General features: G+C 46.1%; 2 protein-coding genes across 9 annotated transcripts in view; both read right to left on the minus strand.

The window, feature by feature from the left end:
- Nucleotides 1–6,497, minus strand: part of LOC109510102 (serine protease HTRA1A-like) — a 23,744-nt gene extending 17,247 nt beyond the window's left edge. The window contains exon 1 of the mRNA XM_019860181.1: nt 5,353–6,497. Within this exon, the coding sequence (XP_019715740.1) occupies nt 5,353–5,803 (451 nt within the window). The 5' untranslated portion in view covers nt 5,804–6,497. The remainder of the gene's footprint in view (nt 1–5,352) is intronic.
- A 4,352-nt stretch (nt 6,498–10,849) lies between these two features.
- The window catches only part of LOC109510103 (pleckstrin homology domain-containing family A member 1-like), a 23,291-nt gene continuing 13,790 nt past the window's right edge, over nt 10,850–20,350 (minus strand). Inside the window, exons 5-14 of one of the 8 annotated variants that reach the window (XM_019860182.1) lie at nt 19,441–19,538; nt 18,932–19,063; nt 18,110–18,250; nt 17,500–17,568; nt 16,997–17,061; nt 16,849–16,912; nt 16,621–16,710; nt 15,447–15,520; nt 14,773–14,847; nt 12,748–13,101 (exon numbers count right to left, since the gene is read on the minus strand). In XM_019860182.1, the coding sequence (XP_019715741.1) occupies nt 12,864–13,101; nt 14,773–14,847; nt 15,447–15,520; nt 16,621–16,710; nt 16,849–16,912; nt 16,997–17,061; nt 17,500–17,568; nt 18,110–18,250; nt 18,932–19,063; nt 19,441–19,538 (1,046 nt within the window). In that variant the 3' untranslated portion in view covers nt 12,748–12,863. Of the gene's footprint in view, nt 13,102–13,202; nt 13,472–14,772; nt 14,848–15,446; nt 15,521–16,620; nt 16,711–16,848; nt 16,913–16,996; nt 17,062–17,499; nt 17,569–18,109; nt 18,251–18,931; nt 19,064–19,440; nt 19,539–20,350 lie in introns of those variants that run through there. The other 7 variants (XM_019860186.1, XM_019860185.1, XM_019860189.1 and 4 more) reach the window with 7 other exon arrangements.

Consider the following 20,350-nt stretch of genomic DNA (forward strand, 5'->3'; position numbering starts at 1 on the left):
CACACACACACACACACACACACACACACACACACAAGCGCAGACACACGTATACACACACCCACCACCACCCACCCACACGCTGACACGCACGCACACACAACCCTGGCATTCTTAACCTTCACCTTCAGCCTTATCTCACCACCTTGGTTTTAAATATTGTACATTTCTTCAAGAATCCCTCACACACACACACACACACATACACACACACACACACACACACACACACACACACAAACACACACACACACACACACAGGTTGTTGGCTGCTACCTTCCCCAGGCCAGCCCACCGAGCAAGCATTCATTTGCGCACGCAGCGCCGGGCAAGTCAGGAAACGTTTGGAGGTCCACCTGGTAATTACGCTCGGCACCGGCTCGACACTTTTTAGCAGCGCTCCTCTCTCAAAGACGTTGGCGCTTTGATTTTCAAATATCAGTCATTAGGGCTCCTCCAAGGAGATCATTTGGGGTCCAAAGGCTCCCATGAAGTCTCGCACTTGAAAGCGCGGAGGTGAGGTTGTGGGAAAGGATGAGAATTAAACAAAAATAGTAATGTTTTTTTTTTTATATGATTGCAAAATCACTCTCACCTGACGACACAATTATATGTTTGAGTGAACTCACTGATCCACCCACCCCAGGAAGTTAATTCAGCACAAGCTCGGAATTTGAGATGGGAAAGGGAGCCAACGCGAAAGTCTCGGAGTTCTAGTCAGCACTTGGGCAGCAGCAGCATTTTGAACCCGATGACTTTTAGTCTTTCTTTCCGGTAAGATGTCGCGTTAGGTTTGACAGTGCAGCCGCCATCCATCCGCCCTTCAATCCATCCATTTTTTTCCCTCCTCCCATTCATTATCCACCCTTCGTCCGTCGGTCTTTTAATTGACCCGTCCTTTTTTTTTCCCCCTCCTCCCTCTTTTCGTCCATCCTTCAATTCACCCTGACATCTTTCATGCCTCCTTTCATTATGCCCTCATCCCTTAATCCACCCATCCGTCAGACTGTCCTTTCGCCCGTTCTTCATTTTCTGTCCCTCCGTCCTTCCGTCCGTCCACCCTTCGACTCGATTCACACATTCATCAATCCGTCCGTTTTCGCTTCCTCTTGTTTACTGTCCGCCCTCCGTTCAACAGACTGCAGTCCGGCCGTCCGTCACCCGTCTTCACGTTCTTCCAGCCAGTCGTCGACCGTTCATCTCCCTGACTTCCATCTACTCATCCAACCATCCATCTCTCCCTCCCCTCTGGTGCACCGTGACTCATTTTCAGGAGAGTCCAAGCCGAAAGGGAGCAACCCTTGACCACTCAAACACGGATGATGGGCACCGCAGGTTTTCTCTTAAAACAGAAGCAGCGGAGAACAGAGATCTTGCTTCTGCGGGATACGCGATGGAAGAAGTCACGGAGGTCACAGCGCGGCATCATCAAGCTGTGAAATGTGCTCCGCATAAAGCGCTGTTTGTGATTAGCGGGAACGTACGTCCTCCGCGCGCAGCAAGATCCAAAACAAATTCCTCACGTTGGCATTTTCTCAGCCGTTGTGTCGAAAATATTTGCAGCGTCTGGACTTGGAACGCCCTCCCCGAGAAACACTCCCTTGCCCAGTTTCCTCACTCAACATCACCGTCATGTCTCCGCATAATGCATTTAAAATGTGGATAAAAGCAAAGTTGGCCAATTTAAAGCGAGTGTAATCCTCGGGGGGGCGGAGCAAGCGTGATCCTGCCAGAAGCAACACTTTAAGGATTTTACATGCACACCCGGACAGAAAGTGAGATCATGCATTTTTTTTTTCCAAACGTGGGCCCGTTGCAGAGCACCTTAATAGCGAGAGGAAAGCAGGGAGGGGGTCGGGGGGGGGGGGGCTCATTTGCTTTAAAACTTCCTTTCGACATGAACTTCCCAAGAGCAGCAGCGACGGGCCGCGTTTTTCTTCCGTCGCCAAACAAAACGTTCCACGTTTCAGTGCAGCTGTGGAAATTCTCGCTGCAAGAGCATCGCAAAAAAGAAAAAAAACCAGTAGCCCTCGCCGCAGGCTCGCCTGCGAGACCGTCGCCGTTCTTCTCGCTCGCTCGCGACAAACAAACGACGGGCCGCTTGAACCGCTGCGCCCGCACGCCTTTTTTGATGTGCCTGTCAACCTCCTCCCCTCCCCGAAAGGACGGGTTGCTAATTTTGCGTTTTCCCTCTGCGCCGTCTGCCCGAGGAGGGACGGTGGCTTCCAATCAAAGGCAGACGTTCCGTCATGTGACCACCGAGAGTGATTTACGGTTTGAGGGCGGCGGCAGAGCTTGAGAAGGAGACGGAGACAGAAAGGAGAGTGACGACTGACTGGCCTTGGCTCGGTTCGACGCTGCGGGAGACAACAGGTGTTGGATGGTCGCCATTCAAAGTGCGCCTGCTTCATCCATCTAGTCGGGGATGACTCGAGCGATGTCAGTGCACTTTCGCGAGCACGGCAATATGTGAAAGCGCTCTGGTGGAGGGGCTCGCAAACTTTTTGATTGCAGAGGAGACATTTTTCCAGGGATCACTCGAATAATCTTGACGTCAACATTTGCATCCCGTTACGTGATTACATGGTACTTTGGTTGTTTTGTCACTAGGGCGATGGTCATATTGCAGGTCAATCAATCCCGGATTGTTTACTGTAATCCGGTGTGATGTATCAGATTGTTTCCATATTATTATGGAGTTTTTTGTTTTCCCAAATCCAACCCAGGCCTCTTTCATATGTGGATAGAAGTCTAATATGAGGTAGAGACAAACTCTTTTTGCGATGAGAGAAAATACTCGAATCTTTCATTTGGTATTTTTTGTATTTTCCAAAATCTAAATGTTCTATGAGCCTTGAAAAATCAATCAGAATGCTCTAAAATGACTGACATTCAATAGATGCTCTCTTTTTGTTTTTTTGGGTTTTTTTTTTAATGGTCAGCATTAAAAGACTTAAAAACAGGTGTTTTGCGCCGTTGTGGGCGTTAACACAACCGACTTGATTGGCCGCCAATAAAAGTGGCTCCCCTCATCACTTTCAAAAATCATCACGCAACAGGTATGCAGACCTCCACGGATGTGAATTTCACGAGGGAGATCACAGATCTGTGAAATGGGCACTTGGAGACTGCCTTCCACCCCGATCGTAGTCTTCCGTGAGGGAACCAAGCCCATCGAGCCGTCACGAAAATCAAAATGCGCCAATTTTTTTTTTGCGCTCTCTCCTTTTTTTGTTTTTTTGATCGGACCAACCTAAATATTCACGACAGGTTCGTTAGAAAGGACACAAACCAAATCCAGCGGAATTTAATGAATTCTTTATCCATTTAGCGATAACTGACGTGCATCGTTTTCTTCTAACTGCATGGCTGCGAATGGAGAGGAGCTAATTGACAAACTCACTGCCAGCGCTGCCAACTTAGCGATTTGGTGGCTATATTTAGCGGCTCTAGCGGCTAAGGCGACTAGCGACCTTAATTCCGGCAAGATGAGCGGTGTGATTTTCACAGTATGCTCTGTAAGTAAACAAAGAGCCTGCTGCAAGTCGCGCTGAATATTACAAAATACATTTCAACTGTACGTGTGCATTTGCCTGTACGGTGATCATTTTATCCATGCGCTTGAATAATAAAAATATTCCATTATCCGTAGTTGATGTAAGCAGATAAATGTGTCGAGTCATTGTGCCACCTGGCTGGAGTTAGCAACTAAACGGATACGTTTCAGTAGCAACACACTAATCTAACGTCAGCATTAAAATTGAACATACATCGACTTACAGACATTATGTCTTAATTGACATATGAGAGGATATCAAAAGATGGAATTCACATAGAGAAATGTTCTGTCAGCCTTGGATGTCAGTATCAGTGCCTGGTATCGGCAGCCATCATGAGTACACGGTTCAATGAAATAAGGACGCAATTGGTATCAATTTCGAGGGATCATATTGCATGACGGGTGTAAATCCGCGTGGAGGCAGTTTTGACCCGATGTTCGTCATTTCTCTGCAAAGTGCAGGCCAGCTCATTTGCAAGAAAGAGGACTGTACCGCACTAGGAGGAAAAAAAAAATCAAAACAATGCTTTGGTGCGTTTGATGCCTGCTCTTCTCATTTTTATGAATGAAATACAACACGTTGAGCAGCCTTGGTTCGAGCAGGCGGTTTAAATCGACTTTCTGGATATCGTGACCAACTCCGAGGTTCCGCTGTCCGTGAGTAAGCCAACTTTGAGTTTGGGGCTCCGCTGATTAGAGTGAAATGCTTTTCGCATGACATCCTCGTGGAGTGCAGGTCCACCATTTTAGATAGAAAAACATTCCCGTCTGCTCGGGTAATTTACTCTCTCGCAGCCGGCGTGTTTCTGATCAAGTAGATGAAATCCACATGAGCACCGCGTGGTGAGTGCGCCCGCGTTGAGCTTTACATTATGACTTCATCCGCCAAGTCAAAAGTTGAAAGGGCGCACTTGAAGTACGTGCAGCAACACAACAGAATAGGAGCTCGTTGTTCTAACCACGACAACCTGGCACCGCGTGTCACTGACTCCACTTCAAACCACCAGAGTCCATTCATGAGGTCACGCTCGCCAGCCTTTTGTGTGTATTTTTAAAGAAGGGAAATGACACGGCGGAACGTCACTCCGGGGACATCAAAGCGTGATTTTCTTCGCTGTTGTTGAACTGTGACTGTGACATATGTCACCAGGGTATTCTAGCACAGATGCAAGAAATGCAGTATTTATGATAGGATTATGCTAGATTCCAATTCACATGCCAACAAAGATTACGCACAAAGGCTGTCGTTGGTTTTGGACGAAAATGTGCGCAAACATAAAATGGAAGCATGCCTGGTGGCAGTCGACCACAATGCTGATCTATTTATCTTGGTAAAATTGCACATTTTTTTGTCGCTTGTACTGGATCTCATTAGATTTTGCAAGTGTACTTGGCAATTATGACACGAAATGCACAAAGTGAAAAATTGTCGACTTTACATTGACTGGGTTTGAGCTTTGGGTTTGATTTTTTATCAAATAGACTAAATCGACCGATGAAGTACCGGTAACACATTTTTCCTCATTTTAGTTAAGGATACTATAATGCGATCTCATTGTCAAAATGTGAGCATATAATTAAAACGTGCAAAAACTCATCACAAATACTCTAATGTATATATGTGTGAAAATCTATTTTTAAAAAAGCAATGCTACCCTTTTTTGCTTCGATCTGTTCGTTTACAATAAAAATAGATACATTAAACCGTTAAATCTGAATGCTCGGTAGACCGGACTCCAGGACCGAGCGGGCCGTATGAGGCCCGCGGGCCTTAGGTTGGCGACATGTGTACCTTTCCCGCAGGCCCCTCGCTGAATGAAGATCACCGGCGGCTGCTGGAGCTTCTGCGCCCGGCGGCTGACCCTCTTCAGCTCGCAGATGTTCCGGTAGGACACTCCGTCGCTGCCGCAAACGGGTTCGGCGGCTTTGCACGCGCAAATTCCCGTCTTACTCCTCCGGCGCACGGTGGCCGTGTAGCCCACTCCGCCGGACACGGAGCACTCCAAGCCCTCTCCGCATACGGGGTCGCCGAGTTTTCCGCTGCCGCTGCACGCCTCGCCCTCGCCGGACGCGCACACCGGGCAGCACTGGCACGCGTCGAGGGTCTGTCCCGCCGGGCAGTCGGACGATGGAGGTCGGGGGCACATGGACTTGTCGCAGCGCGCCGGGCAGCCCACCACGAAGCGGCCGGTACTTTGCGCGTCGGCCGCTAAAGCTAGGATGGCGCACAGACACCAAAACATGATTGGACTGGAGGAGAAAACTTTTTTTGGGGGGAGGGGTTGTTTTTCAGTTTGGTGTGCTGCGCTTGCAGTGTTGCCGATTGAGAGCTGAGGACGACTGAGGAGAGAGAAAAGAAATTCCAGCTGAGTTTACGCTCCGCTGGCTCTCATCCATGCGCGCTCTCTCTCTCTCTCTCTCTCTCTCTCTCTCTCTCTCTCGTTCTCGAGCGCCACAGCAAGAGTTCTGATTGGCTGAACCTTCATGACGTATTCCAGCCAAACTCTTGAACAGCATCACAAACCGCCACCAAGGCCAACGGTGTAATTTGGAGCTGCACCAAATTGAACATCTAAAGTGCCTTTGATGACCTCATCAGAATCACTCAGTCATCATTAAAATGGAGCAGAATCATGAATTATCGTCATCAAACATTTACAAACAATGAGTCCTCACATTTTTAAAAAATATATTTTATCCCATTTTCAGTGGATGAATGTCATTTGGGCACGTCCCACTCACAGCATGGTCCACGGTGTGTCTCATTAAAATAATACGATTTGCTGACAATGTCCACCCTGTCATTGTCAGCAAGCTCACATATATTTCGCTTTGTATGCCCTTGTCTGATAACAGTATTAACAAAAAACTCTGGAAGCTTCACCAAATATGAATCTGTAACAGTGTAACATTTACCTGATACGGTAAAATCTCTCCATTGTGGATTCCGGGGCTCGTTTATGTCATGTGTAATTCCAATGTCTACCACTAGACTGTGGCACATTATATACAGGTACTTTGATGCTGGGTGAAGTTGAAAGAACGAAAACATGAAGTACTTTCCGATTATTAAATGTTATTTCCCTTCAGTCCTGCTTTTTATGCCTACAGAAAGCAACGGCTGTAGGTTCATTTTCCAATGTGCATTTTTGGGCATGATCATTAATGTATAGTATATTTAGGATGGGTGAGTCCTGAGAGCAGGCATCAGTATCAGGTGATATGATTTCAAAATACAGGTATAGGGGTTCTTGTAAAGGATGCTAATGATTTAGATTCATCGTTGAAAAATTTGATCAAAGGTGTCCAGGAAAACACAATCAGCACCCAGAAGACTTCCCGCCTGCAATTGTCTCGTTGCAGGTGTACCTCATAAAACGGCCTCTGAATGTACAATCTTGCAGTTGCCATTTTTATTTGGCCTGTTTGGACACGGAGGCATGACCGTGTTAAACCTAAGGACTGAGACCCCTTTTTTGTCGCGGGGTCTCTTCTCTTAAACTCGACACTTTCCCCTGCCTCGTGTGAGCCATTAAAAAGCAACGACACAAGCCACAGTGGGTTGCATTGTGCCACGAGGCGCCAAACGACTCCAGATTGATTGCATTTGGTGTTTACTGGACATCAGGCCTGGTAAAAGTGTGTCAAGTGATCAAATCACTCCTTGCGCTTGTTTTACGGCCCCTTGTGGGAGAAATAAATGGAGCGACTTAATCCGAGTACCATGCCGCAGTGCCGTGCTTTTCGGTGAAGCCGTAAATTAGACTTGCACTTTCCTGAGCTGCTTGATCCTCATTTGGCTGTAAAATTTGCATGTGTGCCAATGCTGACTCATTCATAACAGTTGGAAGAGGGGAAAAAAAAAAGAATGAAAAAAGGCATTCATTATGTGGAGAAGGCATACAGTTTGTAAAAGTGACCTCTGTGTTGTGTTTAAACAATTCTGTTTGATTGACAATATGTCCGACCCCATAATATTTTCTTGTACCCCTTGTCATTTTTGGCAACCATGTCCTGGCACCTAGACTGGGTCAAAGATCCAGAGCCACTTTTAAGTGACGGCCGAAACATCATCATGTCGAAGTTAAAAGGTAAGCAGAGCTGCATTGAGTTTTGTTGGATGGACAAATTACCATCGGGGTTCCGATCCACCTGAGATGTGATTTCTAATTCTTATTTTGATTACTTATAAAATATGAAAGAACACACGTAACACCTTCCAATGTTCCTGACTTAGGGGTACCATATGTTTGATTCCTAGCCTTATGTCGGATGCCCAGCGCATATTAGAGCAACTCGCTTTTTAGAAATGTTTAAATCTTGACTTATAACTTATTTATACCCTCTTGCATTGGGGTGAGCAACACTTAGTTTGCAATTAGTCTTTTGCCCTTCTTTAGTCCTTGACATCTTGGCCTGTTTTACTGCCGCTTCTCCTCTCCCCTTTCCTGTTCGAAGAGGAGGCTAGCGATCCTGATGTGTTGGAAGAACATGGTTAAATGAGGCAATTTTGGCTTCACAAAAGCGCCATTCATTTGCAGTCTGGACACGGAGGGATGAACATCTGCTCTGGAGGGCGTCTCTGAGTCTTTTGAAATCCCCAATAACACGACAAAAAAAAGTCACTAGTCACTTTTGTTTTGAAAGCAGGGTACAATGACTTGGGCAAATTTTTATGTCCTGGGCGAGGTTGCTCGTAAGTGAGCAAAATTAATCTCTGGTGGCGCATGTGTATCTAATTGTGTTGAAAACATGAATTATCTTACTTGAAGTCATTAGAAGTTGAGAACTCACTCATTTGAGAGAGACGTCAGCGGGACCGCAAATGGCGAGCAGACGAGGCAGGCGGATGAAAAGGACCTCAACCGTGCAAAATGTAAGCAACACCCGAGGCCAAGGCAGGGATGGCGCCTCCTGATGTCTCCTGGTCTAAAACGGCACGCAGGGCTTTAATTAATCCATGCGTGAAGCCACGCGCGAGTGTCTTCGGCATCCACATGAAACCTGCAGTGAGAACAGAAATTAATGCGCGGGGATGGGGGGTTTGATGCTGATCAATGAACATGTGGAGGGAGGTGGTGTTCATCCATCTGAGCTGGAGCTTATCCCAGCTGACGTTGGGTCGCCACCTTTTAAAAAGCAGACGAGGTACGTCATAAATGTTCCAGGACTCTTGTCACAAAAACAACAGATATTTTATATCCAAATGACAAACTACCATTTTTCGACTTCAATTTGGGCCAGACGATTACCCAACACGTCTCGAAAGGGATCTCGTCTCGTTCAGTGCACGAGAAGAGGTAAGAATTGTGAATGGGCAACTTGAAGGCTGCTTCACCATGACAACACACCTGCGCAGAACCCTGAAGATCTGAAAAACAACCCCAACATCGCCAAGGGGAGCCATTCTCATGACCTCAAGATGGTGGTGACAACTGAGCTGTTGAAGAATCCTTTCAGGAGTGCACAAAGGTGTGGCAGAGAAGGCCGGCCGGGGATGCTGCGTTCCACCCCAGGAATATTACATAGAAGGGAAACCTTGCAGTTAGTGGTTCGGATTTGAAATATATAATTTGTGATACAGCACGTACATCGTGCCTGAATTGCGTTTCCGAAATGTCAGCTTTTGGGCGATGTGGAAGGAAACCCACTGTAGCCCACATGCAAACTCTGAACCTGAAATGTGAGGCATGAAAGCCAACCACTAGTCCAGTGTGCTGCCACGAAGGAGATTAAGTGAAACGAACGATACCCAATCAAATTACACTTATCACACATTTTGAAGACATCTCATAGAGATTTTATGCGTTCCAATACAACGTATACAACCACCATAAAATATGAACGTAACTCTATAGATTAATTCTAGGTGATACCATAGAGAAGTCTGCATCTAAAACATATCTAAAAAAACAAATAAACATGTTTTGAACATACTGTACGTTTTAAAATGGAGGTGGCGGGAAGTGCATTTCAGTGAAGGTTGTTGTCCCACCACAAGAGGGCAGCGGGAGTCCAGTAGAGTGGCACTCTTGCTCACCACAACCACATGATGGACAGCACACCGAATAAATGTGTTTATTTCATCCACATAATAAATAGAAAGAATCCAAAGCAATGACACCTGACTGGAATAGAGGCTAAAATATCTCGGGGTGTGAAAGGAATCAAGTTTGAACGGTGATTATTGTATCTTGGACTCGGAGTGGAGAGAGCTTCTGCTACAGTTATCACATTGCCAATGAAACAAAGAAGCCAACATGTACTATACCGTGTATATATACGTATGTATAAAAAGAAACAGAAAATAAATCACACCACTTTAATCTAAAAACACACGCACGCGCACACAGAGCGGCTCTGGATGAACATATTCGAGAAATGGGCAATTAATCAATGTATTGTGCTTCTTTAGGCAGCATAGCAAGCTAGCTAAGAATAAAACAAGAACTGAGCACTCCCGTTTTTCTCCATGGCTTGATGACGTGATTAAACAACAACACTGCACAACTGATCAATTATTTTGCCCATCCCTGTTGTTTAAAACACTTAAAAAAAAAAAAAAGAATACAGCACAACGACGAGGAACAAAAACTCGCAGTGCCTCAGACTGGTGTGCTAGTGTTAGCAGTGAGGCTAATTGATCTTGACGAAATATTTGTCTTCAAACTTGAGAAAATCAAATACAGCTGCAGCAACACACACAAGCACACACATTTAGCATCAACACACGTGTCAATATTGTTAACCTAATAGCGTCTTAGCCTAAGTCATTTTTATCAGAATGTAAGACTATCAATACAAAATAGCTATGTGATTTCTTAAAAAAAAAAAAAAAAAAAAAAAAAAAAAGATTGTTTTTTTTTTCGTTAAGTCTGTCCAGATTTTCAGTGACGTACATCATGCAAATCCAGCAAGTGTGAATTTGTTGTGTTTTTGATGTTTTGCAAAAACACTCAAAAATGACTTAAGCATTTATCCTATTAGGCATAGTTAGTTGCAGGTAGTCCTAAAACTGTCTGGAATCTATGTGTGACGAATCAAAACAGCAAGATTGAGAGTGACATAAACAAACAAACAAACAAACAAACAAAAACAACAACAGGTTCAATCCAGTGTTGAGAGAGTGTAAGAAGCACTCAGCTTATTTATATTCAGAGAGACAACATGTTCAGTCCTTTTTTTTGTTTTTTGGGATCCCTAAATGCTCCCTTTTTATTCTTGGCACTTAATGGTCGAAGCTAAACGCAGCTTCGAAATCCTTAAAGACAATAAGAGCTTTTTTTTTCCTCCACAATGCTGCCGGACCACTTTGGATCCTCCCCCCTGAGCGATATTTGCTTCTGCTACCTGTATTCGCTAATGTCAGGAGATGCTAACAAACTTAATGAAGACACAACGTGAGTGAGTTTGAATCTGTTACTTGTGACAACAAAGCGTGTTTAGCATTAGCATTCCGATTCGGACGGCTGAAATTGTCATCTTGATTGGTTTTAACAGTCGACAATAGTTTTCTACGTGCATTCTACTGACACCGACAGGACGTAAGTGAAACTACCACGATCTGATGTACAGTGCCGCTTTTGGGTACAGTATGAGCGCTTTAATTGTTAACTTTGACGCTCCAGTTTACTGGCACAGTTGGAATGCTAACGAAGGCTCGTGGACCAGATTGCGAATAGGGCTGAGTTTGGGTCGACCGTACGCCGTCCGATGAATGCGAATGACCAAACTTGGCTACAGTTGATTTTTAAAATGGATCCAGTAGATAAAGGTAAAGTAAAAAAAAGAATAAGTATGGATATGCAATATGAAAATTTGTGGATTTCAAAAATAGTGTTCACATTTTGACATTTTATTTAAAAACCCAATTCCAACAAAGTTGGGACCTTTCTTTCATTGAATGCACTACACTACACACTACTAGATATTTCATGTTCAAACTGATCAACTTTGTTTTGAGTGAATAATCATTACCTTCGAACTTTATGGCTACAACACGTTCCAAAAAAAATGGTCAGTTTGAAGGTTACATATCTTGTCTTTGTGGTGTATTCAATGAAGTTTTGGGGGAACATGATTGGCAAATCATTGTATTCTGTTTCTGTGCTCAACACAACGTCCCAAATTCATTGGAACTGGGTTTGTAGAATGAATTCAACTGTAACGTATTATGCAGTTATTTACTCAAATAAAAGTACCGGTAGATGTAAAATGGATCAATTCATCAATTATGAAATTCTATAAATTATTTTTATTTTTTTGAAATCAACAAAACCAATTTTAGACTAAATTAATCCAATAAATATAGCATCATAAATGCTCGGTACGCCAGATAAAAAAAAAAAAGATTTCTTTTTAAAAAAATTAGCAGGCCGTATTCTTTCCACACTGCTGCGATAATAAATTTTCTTTTTTGGGGTGATTCTATACGATAAGGTATTCTAATCAGCCAAAACGGCAGGTTCTCCGAAAATGAGTTTTACGTCAGTTCATTTAAAGCAGAGCTTATTTACTGCAGAATTCTCTTTTTTTTCCCTCGTCTCGTTTTGATCCTCATTTGTACGCCATTTTAAAAATTTATCGAGACTGATGCTTGATTTTAATGACTTTCATGTTTTTCGATGACTTTAGTCACGTCTTAATATTTCTTTTCTCTTTCTGTAATGCTTTTAATGTTTGATGTGAAGCACTTTGAAATGTCTCGTACATGAAACGAGCTATACAAATAAAAATGATTGCTCACCGGTCTGCTTACATTAGCATTTTAGCATCTCGGCTGGTGTATTTTTTTTTTCTTCAGCCCGTCTCACGCTTCTTTTCGCTCAATTTTTTTTTTTTTTTTTTTAGCTCTTCATTATGACACCCTTAGTGAATATACGTAGCAGATATGAAGGTAAGTCCAGGAAATGACTGCGCTGAAGTGGTCTGATGTCACAGCGAAAAGTGCCCATGAGTCATTTAGCTTGTCACATAAATACGCCACAGTTAATAGATGAGCAGGTGGACTGTAGATGAAATACCGGGTCATCTTTGGCACACGAGTTCAGAGGATGACCCGACTTTTGCGTGTGTGCGTTAGCACCGACAGCACCGGTCAGGGAGGAGCTTTTAAGTTCAGCGACGGCCGCCTCGTGTCCACGGAAAAGCTTCCTCGTCGCGTCGGGCCGTTTGGCGTTTTAAAACTCCTTGGTCAGACCTCGCTCACCGGCAGGTCGGCGTCGTCCAGGTCCAAGGGCGGCTCGGGCACGTGCGGCTCCAGGGCGCTCCGCCGGCGCCACGGCGACTCCTCGGCGCACGGGCTCACTTGGCCAGGCGGGTCTCCTGCAGGGAGAGGCGGGCCGGGGTGCGACTGCGAGCGGGTTGGGGCAGCAGGCTCATGAAGTGCTCGCTGTCCCACGCCAGGCTGCGAGCGTGGGCCGCACGCGACGCCGCCGGCATCGCCCCAATCTGGCTGGCGGGGTGGCGCGGCGGATACGGGCGAGCGAGGGATGGGGGGGCCCGTGGGGCTGCGGTAGAATGTGGAGCGGCCGCTGTGCTCCTGCAGAACACAATCAAAACAGATTTCAAAATCAATAAAAGAAGAAACCGTGTCCTGGAGGTTAATACGAATAAAAAGGTGTTAGAAAAATGAGACCAGCCTTCTTTTGAGGCTTGGATGAGGCTTTAGCAGTGTTGGTGCTGGCAGGCTGGAGGACGGTAGCATTGTTAGAGTGAAGATGGCGGAAGTAGCACAAGTTGTAGTAGCAGAAGAAGAAGAGGTAGCGGGAGGAGTGGAGAGTCAGCGGGGTTTTTAGTTTGGTAGTCGGGACATGTTGCTGAGGTGGAAGTAGAAGAAGGAGAAGGAGGAGGAGGAGAAAGCCTTAGGAGGCATCGGTGCTCAGCAGCTTGTCGCTCTCAGATTTCAGTCTCTGGAAACACACAGCACACGGGTCAGACGCCGGAGGCAGGCGACGGCGGTGGGCGTCTGGCCAAAATGCTGCTTACACAAACGCTAAAGTGTCACATGTCAATACGCGCGCGCTGCGGATCCTGCGCTCGTGCAGGATTTGGAGGCTGACTAACATTTTGGAGGGAAGAGTGCAAAACGTCAAAAATTCCCAATCATGCCGTGAAGATACGTCGCTCCAGTGTTACCATTGTCGCCATCAAGGACGTGATGGATGATGTAAATCGACATTTTAGAAATAGATTCTTTCATGAAATGTGAAAAGTCGCCGTGATAAAGCCGGCAGCTCGTTTGCATTATTGCTCAAGTTGTGGTTGTGAATGCTTCAAAGAGTGCAAGCCAAAGTGGTTTAGAATCGCCAATTTAAATGGCCGAACAAGCCAAAACATTTCTGTGTCATAAATCTGTGACATCTTACGTACAGTATGTGCCCGGCGTGTTCCAAATGGTGAGTCATTTTACAATTTCGAGTTATATTTCATAGTCGTTCACTTTTTGTGATGGCAATTAGGGAATGTTAAAATGTTACTTCAAAACGGTGCAGTTTATGCGGGATTTGTGATGGCGAGCTTGAGCTCAGAATTCAATTGATTTTTTTATGGTGCAGTTTATGCGGGCGAGCTTGAGCTCAGAATTCAATTGATTTTTTTATTTATTTCATGTCGGAAAATAGAAGACGTTGGAAGTCAATCGGCATCACAGAATGAATTCGACTCTACTTTGGAAGTTCTACAGACTCGTAGTACCTCGAGGTTAAGTTTTGCCGCCGTTTTGTATTTTCATGGGGGTCCTCGGTTTATGATGGAGCAGAGTTGGGAACCCAAAACTGCACGTACTAGTCTACCACGAATCGAGACTAGTGCCGTATTATCCCCTCTCCTTTTCTATTTTCCAAACATTCAATCAAATGTTTCTTAGCATTTTTGGGACAATCCCCCCCCTCCACTCCACAATGCATTTGAGTGGGTGTCAATTTTTCGCAAATTCCGGCTATTCGTGGGCTAATCCTCCGCGACTGGAAAATTAAAAACATGAAGGACGGCAGTAACCGCGCAGGCCTCCTTGACGTATTAACCTCGAAAATGTGGCGACCGCCATTAACCAAGGATCCCCTGGGCACAAATGAAACATGTACAGTACACGTGGGATGTTACGAACACAATTAGCGCTAGGCAGGCGCGGGGGCGCAACGACAGAAACGGTACTGGTGCGTTTACGGGGGGAAAAAAAAAAAAAAAGATGGGTGGGAGGAAAAAGACATACAGGCTTCGGACGGGAGGGAGGAGGAGACACAAGCAGGAAGTCACACATCTAAGACAGGTGCACAGCTGCAGCAGGCTGCAGAGAGAAATAGAAGGCAACGAAGGAGGGCGGGGAAAGAGAGAAAGAGAGAGAGAGGATGTGAAAGACGCACGGAGAACAGGAGGAAACAACGTTCATGTAGCAAGTGTGCACTGGTGTGTGTTTGCATTCTTTTTCAACTGATCATGGCAAGTCAAAAGAGGCGGGAGGAAGGCAGAATGATCGGGGGGGGGGGTTAGATCATTTATTGCCTTCTTCGGCTGCACGTGCGCCACGCTTGCGGCCGAGTCAACTCCAGCCGGCAAGCCTACGTGACCAAACGTCTAGCGAGGAGCATGAAAGAGGCAGCGGGAGGGCGTGAAGGGAAGAACGGGAGCTCTCGATGGGTTATCAGCCATATTCAGGGTGTGGTCGGGTTTATTGAGAAGTGGGGAAGGGAGGGGGTGGAGGAAAAAAAGGGGGGGGGGAGCGTCAGAAGCGTCGTGATGAGATCTGAGCCGCTCGAGGAGGCGGGGCCGGCCAGTGAGTAGAAAACAGCGTTAACAGTAAAAACCAAAAGGTGTTGCTTCAAAAGGAAGGGGTGGGTTGTTTTGGTTTGTTTTGTTTTTGCTTTTTTTAAAGACGAGCTGACGTACGTGCTGCTGCACTCCCCAATTCGAGACGTATACCTCTGTATACAGGGGTTCGACAGCCGTCTGGCCTGCCGCATCTGCAACAACATAGCGCAAAGCAGGGTTAGAGCAGATGGGCTGTCTTGCCCGAGGAGAGAGAGGGAGGACGGGGGACGAAAAAGATGCGAGAGAGAGAGAGAGAGAGAGAGACAGACAGGAACACAACAGGTGGCCGGGGGAGGGAACAGCTGTGTCACCGCGTCGGGCACACGTGTCCAAACAAAAAGACAAAATGGAGCCAGCGTTTTCCCTTGCGAGTGACGCGAGGCTCCATCCGGACTCTCTTGATTATTTAAGTTTGAAGTCATGTGGCATGCGGTGAGACACGTCTGGGGGGGGGGGGTCAGTCACAAGCCATTAACATCCACTGCATGCACAATACAACGGCATGAAAGCCCCCTTTTTCTATAATCTGGCGGCACTATTCGGCTTTATAGCGTCCGACGAGACCCTTGCCAATTTTGCGTCGCTTACCTACTTCCAAATTTTGGAACCTGGCAACTTTGGGCTGGGAAAACTCACCTATTGGCATGTTCCCGTCACAGCCTGAGCTGACGGCCATTCACCCTGCTCTTTCGAAAGAGTCGTGTTAGCAGAGGAGCAGCAGCCTGGTTTCCAGATCAAGTTCTATGCCCTGGTATGCTTTTCTTTTTTTCTCCTCCCTCAATCGTAAGACAATTCAGCGCACGAGTGTAACAGCTGCGTCTTCCTGGTTATGTTTTTTTCCCCCCACTAGTGCTTCTTTTGGCCACCTAATACCAGAAGCTTGATCACATTTCTGATCATTTGAATGAGGTATGTCGGAGCAGGGAGAAGATGGAAAACAGGCAGGAACAGCGGGCGCTTGAAGGACAGATTTTGGACACCCCGAAATTAGTCAATCAACCTCAAGTAGACACCACAGTGTTGTCCGGTGCAATTTCCAAATCGCAAAGGTTGTAATTTGGGGCAGTTTTGATATCCCGCTCGTTCGGAAGCCATCAAATGGCACCGCGGGCAAGCTGAGCTGAACACAACCGCGTATTGGAAACGAGGCTTCTGATTTCACGGAGGCCGTAGTTGTGCAGTCGATGGCGCGTTTGGCGTCTCTTCAAAGTAAAAACTACTCGTGATGTTCTGCGGAGTGAGTGGCACGTACTGTGGCGGCAGACCTCCCGGGTCCACGCTGGGCCACGATAGCCCCCGAAACGGCCTTGATCCAGCTGTGCATCTCCTCTGGACTGTCGGCCTGGGAGAGCAAGTTGAGTCGAGTTTTAACTTTCACAAATGAATCAGCGTGCGGTCAAAACTTTGCAGCTACGTTGCGAGACTGAGAGGGGCATGGGTGCACGGACAATTATTCATTTCAGTCTGTGATAGAAGTTACCTGGATGTAAAACGTCCTGGACGTGGTGACGACCTCAAACAAATTGTCACGCATCATGATGTCACTGGAACCCAAAAGGACAGGTCACGCCGTCACATTTTTTACCGTCTCTCAAACCAGACGGCGAAGAACTTCGCTTGTTCCGTACCTCTGTTTGCACTCCTGCACTTTGTGAACTTCCTTCAGCGGGATCATCCTCAGCGGTTCTTTTTCCTGCCGGTGGGAGAACGGTAAGACGCGATGAACGCTTTCATTTATTCGAGCACATTGTTCTGAAATCTTGAGCCGATAATGAGCCCGTCTTGCAGCAGACACGGAGTCTGTGTCCTCGGGGCCTGCTGTTATCTCATCACAATGACTGTGCGCGCGTGTGTGCGCGCGCGCGTGAGCGACTTCAACTGACAAGGGAGGACCGAAGGCCGCAGGGGCGCGAGGCATGACAGGACATGTGAAGGGAGGCCGATGAAATTCCTCTGACTGCAGATAAAACATGCCAGGACACGGCGCGATGTGCTCGCCGTTTTTTTTGCCTGCCCTCGCAACTGCAGAGCTGATTCTTATCCGCAAGTGTCACAGATTTAGAAAAAAAAAAACAAAAAAAAAGCCCACAAGATTCCTAAAGAGCTGGTTGTAACTCAAGAGCCAATTTACCAGATCGGACTTGAAGTAGCTCATGGAGTTTTCCTCCAGGAGAAAATATCGCCGTTTCCAGTTCCTCATCTGGGGAAGGAAAAAAATGTGGAGGTTAGATATCAACATTGCTGTTGCCGAGTTGCTTTACACGATATGTACTCAACAGACATTTCATTTGGAGCACATTCAATTGGGCAAAAATCAATCAATTCCCCCCCAAAAATGTGTGTGTGTGTGTGTGTGTGTGTGTGTGTGTGTGTGTGTGTTTTTGCGTTAAGTGCATTCATGTGTGCTGTTTTGATAAAATAATAAAAATAATGCTTCCTTTTCCCTGAACCCATAGCAATATCATTATCGAAATATCTGGCATGAATATCAAGATATGAAACGTACTGTCCAGCAGCCCTAATACGTATCTTAGGTTGGCCGCAAGTGACACGGTTGCAGGAACTTGCAAACACACACCGTGCGGATTGGCAACGTCATCGTTTTTTTATTGATCCGTTTTTTTTTTTCATCATGAGGAGCCCAAATCAAAATCATCCTTCAATTTAGATTAATTGCCACTGCGATATGATTACTGTGTTGAACTGTTGATTCTGTGTTGAAGGGATTGGCAGAAGCTCACCACGGCGCCTTGCTTGACGCAGTAGCCCGACTTGATGACCGTGTGGTCCTGGGTCGGCCTGCCCAGGAAGTAGGGCAGCTGGCTGTGCGAGCGGTGCATGGCCTCGCGTTCCGCTCGCTCTGCCCCGTCGCCGCCTTCATGCTGGAAAGGTTGAGGATGACTGGGTGAGCTTGTGCAAAAAAATGATGTGAAGGACATTGGCTCTTTTTTCCGGTCACAGCCGAGCTGGAGCCTCGCCCAGCTGACTTCCATGGACCTTATGTCAATGCCGAGAATACCACACAGGAACTCCAGGGCCGAGAATCGAACGCGGAACCTCAGAGGTGTGAAGCAGAAGTGTTACCCATTCAAATCAGGACGATCGCAAAGTTGCAACTTTTTGTGATGGACAATGTCACTCGCGGGACTGGAATGCAGTAAGATAGCCCAAGAAGTGGCTTACCTTAGCACTGTCTCAATTCAATTTAATGATCACATTATTTCCATCTATGGGACTGGACAATTAAAAAAAAAAATTGCCTTGCATGTTTTTTTTCCTCCTTCCATAGTTGAGCAAAAACAATTAAATGACCCTCATTCATGCCACCTACAGGACTGGAGTGGAATAGCATTGCCCCCTGACGTCAGGATTTTTCAAAAGTTTTGAGACACGCATTTGGGCCTGCGCTTTACTGTCATATTAGTTTCATCTATTGCTCCGCTAGCTATTAAAAATAAGCCCTAAACAAAAAGTGACTCATTGTTTTGTTCATAAAACGTTGACTCAATGTTTTCAGGCAAAAGCTGTTTGCCTTTTTGACACCGGCATGAATTTTTGTTTACCTGCGTCTGGGTCACAATGGGAACTCCTCCTATGATCTCCGTTTTATAGGACACTTGTTTCTTGGGTCCCACGGCATCCAGCAAAGACTTGTGGTTCTCGGAATTCTGCTGACTATCGGAGGCTTTCGGAACCTGAGGAAAACGCAGACGCAGGCCAAATGATGGGAAAACACTCTTTTCCTTGCGTGAAAAATTCAAAGTTCAAACAAATTGTGCAAACCAACATCTGCGCACAGAGACTGACGCAGCACTTTATTATGATTGTGCCGGGATGTCAAGGCATCACGGCACGGCAAAGACGCCAAGCAGCCTTTTATCCCTGGACACCAGTTAACAACTACACAGCATCCTGTTAGTCGCGCTCACTCACATCGACTTTCATCATCTCAGTCCCCTCGAGAAATAAAGCGCATTTCCTTCTTCAAGTGACTCGACAGAAAAGAAGAGCGGTTCATCCGAAGTCAAAAGAAAGGAAGCGCGCGTCACGCGGTCGTCTTTGTTCGCCTCACCGTGATCTTGGTGGCTTTATTGAGTGCGTTGACCCAGTCCACCAGGTCCTGCTGATCGTTGGCCTGCAGGAAGACCTTCCTCATCCCAGCATTGATGACTATCGAAGCCAAACACAAACGGAGCGAGTGTAGGGTTAAGCGTGAGAGTTGCTATGGAAGTGTGATGCTGACAAGTAGTACACAAAAATACGATCTGGGCTGCTGGCGGAGATCTGATTTGGATTAAAAAAACAAAAACAAAACTGCACCACAGAAGTCAGTGAGTTTCTCTGCCCGTGATGTGACAGCTAGGCACGGTGAAGATCCAGAGCTATTTTCAAACAATGGTTGTTGCACGACACCACGGTTAGGGAACTCCGCTTCCTCAAGAGCCATATCCTGTCTCCTACACACAAATGCACCCTGATTCAAACAATCGGGTCATCAGCAAGCTCTGGAGAAGCCTGAAATGATCCTGATCATTTGAATTCGGTGTGTTGGAGTAGGGAGAGATCTAAAACAGGCAGGATATGGCTCTCGAGGAACCGGAGTTCCCTACCTCTGCACTATGCGTCTGGAATAGAAAATAAGTTACCGGTACTTACAATAGCCACTGTAAAATCTAACTAAGTGATTACATCATTTCTATTCCTAACCTCGCTTGTTGCACGTTCCCAACGTGGCAAATTATTCAAATAGTACAACCTCAAGGTCATGTTTCACCGTGCTCCAAAGTGATCACGAACAGTACCCGTTTCACCCTGCTATCACAAAGACATTCTCAGAAAAAAAAAAAAAAAAAAAGAAAGAAAGTGGACTCGGAAAGACTTTTTTTTTTTTTTGGTCTACTTGTGCATGAGTCTGCAGAACTCAACTGCCTCATTGTGCAACCGCCTACACATTTCTCAGCATGACAAAGATGGTGGGGGCG

The sequence above is a fragment of the Hippocampus comes genome, unplaced genomic scaffold (assembly GCF_001891065.2).
Source record: "Hippocampus comes isolate QL1 unplaced genomic scaffold, H_comes_QL1_v1.1 scaffold39, whole genome shotgun sequence".
Classification (NCBI taxonomy): domain Eukaryota; kingdom Metazoa; phylum Chordata; class Actinopteri; order Syngnathiformes; family Syngnathidae; genus Hippocampus; species Hippocampus comes.